Here is a 12111-nt window from a genome sequence, read left to right on the forward strand (position 1 = left end):
CTCATTTGGGGCCTCGGATAAAATATGATCGAAATATTCAACCTGTTTTGAGGGATCTCGACTTGGAATATTTTGTTGATAATATAATCGGTAATCGTCGTTTATCGCTAAGGGGTGTTTTAAAGTTCATGTGGATAAGAAAACAGACTATTTCAATGTATGAATTATTTTATTAAATATTTATATTATTATAGTTGTTGAATAACTAAAGAGAAAAAATGGTGTAGTAAATTTAATAATAATAATGAAGTCTTGTTTTCATTGTGTTATTTTGTCAAAGTTTTTTTCAATCAAAAATTCATTTTTCTGTACCTAGTTTTCGATGTATGACAGTCAATCAAGATATTTGAAGGTTATATTTCCTGGTAATAAATTACGGCCTTTGAATAAAAATGTTGCAAAATACCTAATGTGAGCAATTCTAAAAGTTTATTGAACCCTAAAAAGGAACATGGCGCAAAGGTCTCGAAGCGCGCATACCATTCACGAATATCAAAAGTGGAAACCCGACAAAACATCGTATATTTTAAAAGCGGCCAACGTGTTCCTGTGTTCCATCTAAAATGCACGATACGGGCTCGGTGCTCGCGTGTCGCTGCGCCGCGGCCATTCGGCTGCAGCCCGAAAAGCAAATGTCCAACCTCGAAATTTATTTCGCATCCGTTCAAGAGTATCTCATTGTAATTTATCGTATTCGCATAAGTTTGAAAAAGTCGCCGGGGCCAGCGCGAACACGCTCTCAATTTGCTGGTATTATGCTGCGTTTCGCGTTCGATGTTTTGTAGCCTTTTTGCGCGGGTGTGGGAGCGCGCGTTTTTTTCGTTTATTGTGCGACGTGCTTAATGACATGCGCGCCGTCTCATTGAAATGTAACTTTTGAATATTTTTAGTGAAAATGAAATTTTATTTTCACTAGTTTTTTTGCAACGAATGTCTTATAGTCTGTTCTAGGTTTTTATTTTTTATTTAGTGTTGAATTATCTTTTTTCACGATTTTCTATTATATTATCGTGTTATTCTATACGTTTATCAATAACTTGAAAGTTCACCACGGCTTCGCCCGTGGGACATATATAGCCTATGTCAATCAGCGAAGTTGCAGAAAGGATTTTTAAAATCGGTCCAGTAGTTTTTGAGTTTATCCATTACAAACAAATAAAAATACAAATTCTTCTTTACGATATTAGTGTAAATACATAACAGTAAAACAGAAGATCTGCCTCTTAGTTTGAACGCAATAATCTCAAGAGCTACTGGATCGATATCAAAAACGCTTCACCGTTTCATATACGTAGTATATTATCTCTATCAGTTATATATGTACCACGGGCGAAGCCGGGGCGGACTGTCAGTAACAATGAATGAATAAAATAAGCACAGAACGAGCGTAGTCGATATAGAATGGATATTCGGTACCGGCGGATCGGGAAGTCGTAAATTCCACTCCAGTAATCACTGTGCTCACTTATCGGCTGTTATAGCGTATTCATGTGGAAATTAATACAACTCGTGGTATTCAATTGGTTATATGTGTTGGACATACAATGTTGTACAAATGGGTGTACCTACATTTTTAGAGGTGCGGTTTGAAGAGAAATTTCGTCTTTACATATATTTAATAAAGATAAAGAGTAAGTAAATGAATAAATAAGTAATTAAATAAATAAACTTTAAGAAGATACATTAAGAGTTACTTTCGCGTTTATAGTATCAGCCTCTCCTGATTATAAATGCGAAAATATTAGATTAGATTATATGATATAATTGATAGAGTATTATTTATTATTGATTAATTATTTTATGTAATTTGAAAAACGTTTTCACTAGCACAGACTTTGGTTTCATTATACATTTATACAAATATCATTATACTAATTTAACAATTTAACAGTTTAAAGACTTAATTTGTTATTTAAGAATCTTCTTTAATGTCGTCACATAAAAAACTACACTTTGATCTCACAAAGTACATGCACGTATTGTGTTGTTTTTTTTTTTTCAAATCCCAACTCGTTATCCGTTCTTAACAATCATCGTCGTCTAATCGACTATCGATTACATTTCGATTGCGTCATCTCGCCACTAATAGGGCAAACAATGGTCCAACGGCGGTGTCCCTCAAACAACGACCCGAATATGACTCGGACAATACCGACCGGCTTGGATTCCCAAGTATTTAAAGCCATTTAGACGTACAACCGACCCAAATTTCTAGCGCGCACAAATACCAACTCTATTTCTATAAATTTAAGATCAAATTGCAACGTGATCACTTTCAATTTTAAGGACCTATCATATCGATTATAAAAGCTATTGATTAGACCGTTCAGAAACGTTGAAAGGATGCTCTGATGATCGTTTTATGCTCCTAATGTATGTGGTTTGTTGACCTACGCTTTTTGTTCGGTTTTATCGTATGGGAATATTTTGAAGACTGTATCGTGTAATGGATACGGTTAAATGGGATGTTCGTTAGTGGAATGAAGTTCTTTTTAAAGAAATATTACAGTACAGGTTATAGTATATAGTTTATAGATATAGATTTATGTATATCTACAACTTAAACGTATAAAATGATGCACTTATTGTGACTACTTGCGGAGTTATTGTTTGTTTATGACAATTTGAATAATTTGAATAACATTTAAAAAATTAAAGTGTCCATAAATAAGGACTTGTGTTTTGCATTAACATTTAGGTATATTAAAAATAAATGTTGGCGGATCGCAGACCTACCGCACTATATGCACATAAGATTTGATAAAAAGCAATCTTAGTATCAAACATGTCATATAATATGTATGTGTATAATGACAAATATTATACGATATACATACTCGTATCTTCAGCGTTTTGTGTAGTAAAAGAAACCAAGAAACCCTTTCAGTGTCGCATTATTATTTTACCACGACCTAGTGACTCCTATAAATGATTTTATAGCTAATATCCCGTGTATTGAAACTCAATGACCGAACAAAAGTCTATTGTGATTGACAAATCGATTTATTTGTCCAGTCGGCTGTCCGCGGTGTTGTTGTGTTATCTCTTTATGCCATCAAATTGATATCTTATTGTTATTTTCCTAATGTAGGCTTTATTTTGTTTGGTGCTTTGTTAGCATAATGCATTGTGGCTTACTACTATTTTATAGAATCATTTTATTTAGGAGCGGTCGAAACGCGAACTTGCCCGAGTTCGTACGTACGTATCGCAATGAGATAGTTTCGACGATGCGAAAGCAACATCGCGATTCGTATAGAGAATACTCTAAACTTCGTGCGAGAATACTGCCTACTACGTGTTATTATGATACTATGTTTCGTATGATAAGTGGGAAGCTGGAGACCTGTTTCCTTTTCCTCTTTTTTTTATGTCATAGCGGGCAGCTGAGCTTGTGGTTCAGCTGATGGTAAGCGATCACCACCATAAACATTCGCAAAGATTGTACCTCTGTGAATGCGCTGCCCGCTTTTATGGGGTAAGGGAAAAGGAAAGGATTAACGACTGGAAAGAAGGAATGGACTAGGACGGGTGAGGAAAAGGAAACGGTCCTCCGGCACTCACCTGTCCACAGTCCATGCCTTCTTTCCAGTTGTCAATCTTTTCCTGATACCCCGTAAAAGTGGGCAGCAAAAGTGCAGAGGCACTGCACCTGCGAATGTTCATGGGTGGTGGTGATCGCTTACCATCACCCGAACAACCACCTCAGTTGCCCGCTTATGGTATAAAAAAGCGTCTTCCAATCCCTAACGGTTTGAATGAAGGCAGTTCGAGTCGAAGCGCTTTGTCCTGCTTCATGGAATCCGCAGTAAGGACCCCTCGCCATAAATACCCTTATTTACTCCAATAAACATGTAATACTGGATACCCAAAAAGGTTCTTAGCAACAATAAAATACACGTAAAACATAATTTATTGCTTGCTGAACGCTTCGGGCAAGTTTGTGTTATATCATCCCGAATTTTTAACTTAAATATACACGTGGACATAATTAAAGGAATGGTATAGTAATTATAAAAAAAATAGACCGAAAGACTATCAAATTGTTAGAAAAGGACCAAATAGAATCGGACCGCATCAGAGGTACCAGCTTTAGCAAGAAGAATCGTAAAAACGGTTCACCCTAAACCACCACAAAAGGTTTATGAGGTGACAAACACAAAAAATACGCAAGACTTCCTAAGTTCCCTGTTCTAAGTGATTAGAAATAATGCAAATTGTTTTAACCGACTTCCAGAAACAAAGAGGAGGAGGTTCTATGTTTGTCTGTACGTATTTTGTTATTGTCAAGTGTCTTAAGAAATTTTTACATAGTTCGTAAGACTACACTCCGGAGGTGGTTTGATGATTGGAGGGAAATCGAGGAAGAACTAAATCTTAGAAATAGAATTTGACTCACTTCCCGGTTTCCGATGAAGCTAAAGTTTGGTATTCGTATGTAACCATAGATAAATATGATATCTGTTAAGAATCCATTACAAACATTAAAAAAAAATAAAAGGTTTCTGTTAATAATGTGTATTAGCTTCACGTTCGCACAAACAACCTTGCCAACTTTGCTTTTATATTCATGCAATTTATATATTTTTAATATCTCACCTCACGCTACGTATCGCGTTACCTTTTGCCCCATATTGTTTATTACAAAACGTTCGCCCGTCATTCTGTCTGTCACAAACTGTATTTCATATTGGGCCTGTCGCTTGGAAATCATTCGTGGAGTTAATATTGAGTATTGTTTGTTATTCGCGGCATCTTCCTGTCTGCTTTGTTTGTTTGTGAAATATTCAAATGTTGGATGTGAATTTTAATGTGTTGTGAATTAGTCCTTTTCTTTGAAACGTGGTTGAGAACAACTGTATGATCTATGTATAAGATGCCTAGGCTAATGAAAAGGCTGATATAACCGAAAAGACTGCAGACTGTTCATTAGCCTAGGCACTTGATTAAAACTTGAACTTTAGCCTAGGCTAGTATAGATTAACACTTGAAAATACCAATAATAGCGACACAAAAAACAAAATATTTATTTTATTACACTTCAATACAATCTCTACTAATATTGTAAATGCGTAAGTAGCTGTGTCTGTCAGCTGTGTGTCTCTACTTAACGCCTAAACCGCTGAACAGATTTGGATGAAATTTGGTACAAAGATAATTTGTGACACGTAGGAGTACTACATCGCATTAACCCTAAGAGAACGGGAACTATGCAGGCGAAACACAAGTGCTATATTTTATTAAATACTAAATCGTTAAGAGACGAAACACAAGCACAAAAGATTATTTATACATTCAATAAAATAAAGATAGGAAATACATCGGATCGCAGTCAATAAATTGTATTTCTATTAAAGAAAAACCAGTTGGCTGCGAAAAACTGGCCGGCAATATGATAGGCCTCGTCCACACTACCTACAGGTGCGTGTAGGGTTCATTCACACTGTCCACTGAATGTAATTGATTACCATCGATGGATTTATTCCTTTGTAGATAATTTCATTCCTTGCATAAGCTGTTATAAATAACGATGTATATGTTAATGAGTGTTTTAATAAAATAAACATCGGTTGGTGTTTGCGTTCGTTCAAGCTTATTGCGGTGTCTTATTACTTTGAGTAATGCTTGTATTCATTGCTTGTTTAATTATAAATGAATATATATAACATATATAATTGATATTTTTTACATTTATAGTAAAGATTGAGTAATATCAGAATAGCGTTATTAAGGTGTAGGGTAAGTTTTTTTTACTATATTAGATGATTTTACGCGAGTATTATATACATTTATAAATTAAAGATTTTTTAACGGATTTTAAACGCGATTTACTCATTATATTATTAACCCGACGTTTCGCAGTCTTCCCGTGACCACGCTCGCTGTAAAGTGTTCGAAACTACGGGTTGGTAATATAATGAATAAATCGCGTTTAAAATCCGTTAAAAAGTCTTTAATTTCTAAATATATTAGATGACTTGCCTATTCAAGAGTAGAATATTACCTATGGTATTATATATTATGCCTATGGTATCTCAAAAGTATATACAAAAAATTGGACTGGAAAAGATTACTGTAACTTTAAACGTTGTAACTGGACCGTCTCTTTGGTACAGTGGTTAACGCGTGAGGGTAGAACCAAGGGGTTCAATAGGTTCGATTCCCGGTCGGAACTAACAAAAAAATGTCTCGTTCTAGCAGGACATAGAGAGTTACCTACTTATTCCTAAGAAATTATTAGTGCAACAGATGTTTTATGTATTTGCCCCATGGGGACGAGAATTCACGTAAACGTTGTAAGAATTCACTGAATCGCTGAGTCAAATATCTCACACCTGTAGGTGAAACATAATAATTCATGAGGTTGTCACAAAGGCTCAATAAAACCACTATTGTAAAATTATAAAAGTTGTTTATGGGATTCCGTTTTTGAAAAATACGTAAACACATTTTTTTTTGCTGGTGGTAGTGGAGGATATAAAGGATCAATTTTTTATTGGTTGCATTTGTAATTTGTAAACATTAATCCAAGTTTAACGCCTTTTTCATTATTGGATCTCATAAGACTTAAATCGAAAAAGTTTTATAGCTTTTCGTCAATTAACACACACTCACAATGCGCTGCAACGCGATGCGTTTACACACAATACACGTTCATTAAATGATTGCTCAGTATTTAATCCCATGTCATGATACCGAAACCTGTTTCTGTTAGATTGAATTGGTATATTTTATTTGTATATTAATCCTGAATTGAACTGATTTGGTTTTTTATTTTAGTTCATATCCCATCATGCTTAAGCTGGAGGCACGGCAGTACCCCCATCATATTGAGCAAAAAAGTGGCACGGCCGTATCATAATTTTTCGAAGTAATTCAAATTATTTACGACCCTCTATTACGTATTTTTTCATGTGTATAAACCATCCTTTCCTTGAAACAATTCAAAGTATTTAAGAACCTCTGTATTTGCTTTTTTATCTGTATAAAGGACAGCATACAAGAACGTATATGTAAATGGTTAAAATCCTTTAAGAATCAGTTTGGGATAAAATCATTAACCGTATTACAGGGTATCTTAAAGCTCATCGTGGCATTCGAAATCTCGAAGAAAATCTTCAATTGTTCAACTCGACATCTGACTGACTCATCAGAAAATATTCCTGAAATAAACCTCCGTAGAGAGATCGTCGTCACAATAACGCTCACACACAAAAGCTTTATTATTTTCTATGGAAGTGAGGTTGGAATGACCTCAGATAAGATACTATATACAATGATATCGCACCGCTTTTGAAGAGATCACAATGCGTGATGAATCATCTGTTTAGGACAATTTTTTTCGTGGCGCTGTGAGAAAGCGTGGCTATATATCTTATGTTTGTGAGCTCAGCGCATAGCTAGTATTCCCATTTCATACATTTTTGATGATAACAAGAAATATAAGATGTATAAAGTAGTTAATCAAGGAAAATATGATATTTATGAGCTATCCTAGGAGAAGTAGATTACGCAATTTACGACACCAATTCGTCCCTGAGGACGAGTTGGAGCTAATGGTAAGAGTTTGCGATTTATTAATGAAGGGATATACTTAGCTGTTACGTATTTTGTGGGATGTGATATCTGTAATGTTTTATAGTATGTTAAATTTGCCGCCACTGTTAATCTTGCTTTTTTATTATTCATTTGTTTTATCGGCTAATGAATCAAGACGCTTAACAAGAACGTGGGACTATGACTATGACTGGGTATCTATTTTTGATAAAAACCAATAAAATATCCCTGAAAAATTGGCCACATTTCAACACAAATACAATACTTCCGCGTAAAATTTCAAATAAAAACGGAACAAGACGTTTCACTATGCAACGTCTCATATTGACGTCATTTCAAGTTTCATTCAGATGATCTTCACGCAACATTTGTCTCAGGAAAAAGTTCCGAACATTCGTCCCATAGTAAACGAAACATAACGCCCACGAGCGTAACAATTAGACGGGTTGTTAACCTCCAATATGATAAGAATTGGAAGGCATTTAAGATAAAAGAACTACGGCGAATACATGGGCCACCAACTGCTCTAATTTTTGAGAAAGCATTTCACGGGTGACATCAAAAGTGAAATTATCAAGCAGTCAATTATGTCCAAAAAAAAATGGTTCTTAAAGATGTAAGCGGAATAATTTCGGAAGTTCTTTAACAGTCAAATGCGTAGATGAACCTTCGTCATTCCTAAATACTCGTGTAAACATGCGAGTTTACAGCCGAGCATCGTGAATGGGATGGTGACTTACTGTAATTTTAAGCGCAGGTCACAGCCCGCCAAGAAAACAAATTGCTGTGTATTCTTTCAACTACCGTCACTGATGTTTTACGTGTCTCTTTGATCTATAAAAGTAATGGTCGCGTGGTTACGATCGGATGGCCGTGTGCTTTTCTAGATTGACGTTTCTGTGTCAGCCACGGTCAGACGCAAACTATTTATATGTAGAGGAAACAACTTCGCCGGAAAATAAGGAGTCAAGTCATTTAGTTGAGACAACGAGGCCAAATCTTTAGTCTTAAAAAATGTCTTAAATGTATATTGTCTTATAATTAAATAAATTCTAACTATATTAAAGAAACTAGTAAGAAGTAAGAAGGAATGAAAACTCGATGATATATTGCGTTTAATAGTAGTTGATTTTTCTCCCTCAAATGTATAAAAACGTTGAAATTTAAATTGTTGAATGTGATATCAAAAGCTACGGGACTACAATTTAAGATTATGCTTTGTATTTATGTTCTTTATATTATTGGAGTAGGTTATTTCCCTCGACTAAAAAAATGGTCAATAACCCTAACGTTGAACTCCGAGTAACCGTATGAAGGAAGCATATCTTCAAGTTAAGGTAACATGACTTTAAGATCAATCCCCAAATGATTTTAAGATAGCTTAAAGACAGAGACTTGAACTCAAAATTTAATCTATTTATCCGGCAATGTTACTATTTGAGACCATAAACAATCTCTCTCTCTCTCTCTCTCTCTCTTCAGCCTTTCTCCGTCCACTGTTGGACATAGGCCTCTCCTAAGGCACGCCATTCCGCTCGGATTTTAGCATAAACAATATGTATTTGCTAATAAATAAGGATTATTTTTAGATGCAATTTGCTGTTCAAAGCTAATAAACTTCCTTTACATTAAATGTGGCTTCCGATATTTCATGTCACATAAAATGTAGTAAAATAAGAGTCCATTAGGGCAAAGAACCTATTTCTATGTAAAACACGTCACACGAGGTCGCAGACGTAACTACGTCATCAAATCACACAGATAGTTGGTCGTTCAGTAAATCGCTGGCTGAAACACGCCAGCCCCTTGCTGTTGACATGTTGCGAAATAAACGAGGGACGATTCCGAGGAGCCAAGATACTAGTAATTTGTGGACGGCCGAGCCGTTCCGAGCGATTCAGTGTGGGTGACATGTGGGGTATTGACAGAATTATGGTGATTCAGAAATGGACAGCCATTTGTGAAGAATTTATCTGGATATATGGTCAAAGGGTATACTTTTAAGGGGAAAAGTTTGCATCGTGTCTATGGCCTTTATCTATAAGAATAAGTTTTTACTAAGGTACCACGTGTCCTCCAAAAGAAAATCATTTAGCTATCAGTGAGTCTTAATGTCTAGAAATAAAAGGAATATAACTCTTCAGTCACAGCATTGTGCTAATATTCCATTATATAACCATTAATAATAGCTTGTTACCATTCAAGAATCACCGCATTGTACCACCAAATTAAGAGCATCCTCTTACAATTGACTAAGTCCCGATTCTGCTCGTGGATTAAAGGGCATTTCTATCGCAATTGATAGCTTCATCATCATCCTTCTGTTATAGAAAAATTATATCTGGTACGGACTAGAGTCTAGTCACTAGACTAACTTATGAAAATGTATAGTTATTATGGATATTTTTACAGATTTGGAATAACCATTGACGATAATTTATAACTTTATGAGTGGCATCTATCAATAACATTTATAATCTGATGACATATGTCAGAATACTCAGTTTTTATAACAAGAAAAGATTCTAAGAATTGCTTACGGGCGGTTGAATTTTGACATGTGTCATAGAACAAATGTCAAAATTTAATCGTCCGTAAGAAAGAGAATCATTTCATATCGTAAGGAGATGTTTTAATGTTGGACAGAAACAATGATATTAAAAGCGTTGCTGGCGAAAATGTCTCAATAATTATATAGACGTGAGCATAGAAGACCTCTAAATTTGCAATTGATTTTAATAGTTCACGAGTATATCTGAAATACTAATGCTCATAGAAGCAGCATTCCAACAGGATATTACCCTTAAACCATCGTGTTCTCCGAACCATAAAAATTGCTGTGCCCGTACCGAAAACGGTACAGACCCCAACATAACATTACCATACGTCAGACAAATGACCATTCCGCGCGGCTCGCCGGCGCTTCCGACCTTTGACACGGGGAAAAGTTTAGTGCGGCCATTCAATGTGCTATGTCATTTTCATCTCACTAATAACCCTCATCCAGGCTAATGATAGCTCATTAGGGGCGTTTGACCCGAATTCCTGTGTACTTATTTAAATATTTATCATAAATACTTCGAATTATGTACGCGCAGAGAGCGGCGTCTAGGGCCGTGTGTTTTTGCATTTGAGTAGTTTGTTTACTGGTGTTTCAATAGTAATAGCTATGATTGTACATACGTTCTTCTGTATCTGTGTTACACAATTTTAACTTTCATGTAAATTACAATAAACGCTTAATATATTTGTCACTTTGTCCTGATGTAAATCATAAATAAAATATATTTTGAGACAAATGAATTCATTGAATTAGTTTTAAAATGTCACAGATTATTATTGCGTGATTTTATAATATTTATAATGTTTAAATAAACAATTTGCATATATTTAATGTAGTATCACTAGGAAAAACACGCGATATTTAATAATATTTTATACTATGTTCTACGTCAATTACAAGCTGTGCTTCATGGTTTCACCTGCATTCGTTCGTAGCTTGATGTTATATAAATAGCTTAACAAACCTTTGATTGATAAACAGACTATCAAAAACAAAATATATATTATAATATTTTTCTAGACACTAGCTCGTTCAAACAAACAAACCGTTCAGTTTGATTATGTATACATTATATCATTTAACACCCACTAACAGTTCCGTCTTGTCCGCAGGTAGTGTAAACAGTGCTTCAATGCCCCCGTACCAAGTGTGAGTTCACGTGAATGCGGTAACGGGCGGCGAGCTGGCGTGGTACGGGGCCGGCGGGGGGGCGATGCAGGCGGGCGGCGGTTGGTTCGTGCCGTGGACGATGGGTGTGCAGAAGTTCGCGGTGGCGCTGCCGATGGGCGGCGTGGTGCCGTTGGTGCCGCCGCTGCTGGCCGCGTTGCCGCCCGCGCCGCCGCCGCTGCGACTGATCGCGCCGCCCCTGCCGCACCAAGCGGCCAGGAAGGTAAGACCTTAGCGTCTCATAACTCCGGACGATGATCTCTCCGGATGATGATCAAAATCTCCAATGGTATGTACCATTGGAGATTTTGACAAGCAATTAACAGCCTCACCTGTATGTGCGTATGCTTGTATGTAAGCAATTCCATTTGATTCTATTTTGACCCACGTTGAACGCCAATAATATCCCTACTACTTACGTAATTTACGTGACATGTGTTTTTATTATATTAATATTATTGCATCTTATTGTTGCGAACTCGCAAAACCAGCCCGCGGTGCCGCGTCACTGAATGTTTAGTTTAGGCAATGCCCGTTCAGAGATAATACACGTTTGCTTTTCTTCAATGTATTTAATTATTTTCTGATCGTTCGTTATATACTTTTATAGCAATTTATTTCCATTGTTTGATAAATAATGACTACGGTACACTGCTCTATGCGGTGAGTTAAAACAATATTAAAAAAGAGAGAACCAATCGATGGTTTGGCAATCCAGTTCTAAAAAGCAACTTCAAGTTCTTTGCAAAACTATACTTAGTCTGGCCATAAATACTGTTACACTTAATTATAAAAAAATATTACATTTGAATTTCGAATCTGTC

The 12111-nt window shown here is 35.9% G+C and overlaps 1 protein-coding gene across 2 annotated transcripts in view; it reads left to right on the forward strand.

Annotated features, from left to right (window-relative positions):
* Positions 1 to 12111, forward strand: part of LOC119840272 (RNA pseudouridylate synthase domain-containing protein 2-like) — a 133610-nt gene that overhangs the window by 62022 nt on the left and 59477 nt on the right. For both annotated transcript variants that reach the window (XM_038366814.1, XM_038366806.1), the window contains one exon: positions 11233 to 11510. In XM_038366814.1, the coding sequence (XP_038222742.1) occupies positions 11334 to 11510 (177 nt within the window). In that variant the 5' untranslated portion in view covers positions 11233 to 11333. The remainder of the gene's footprint in view (positions 1 to 11232; positions 11511 to 12111) is intronic.

This window comes from Zerene cesonia, chromosome 1 (assembly GCF_012273895.1).
Source record: "Zerene cesonia ecotype Mississippi chromosome 1, Zerene_cesonia_1.1, whole genome shotgun sequence".
In the NCBI taxonomy this organism is placed as follows: Eukaryota; Metazoa; Arthropoda; class Insecta; order Lepidoptera; family Pieridae; genus Zerene; species Zerene cesonia.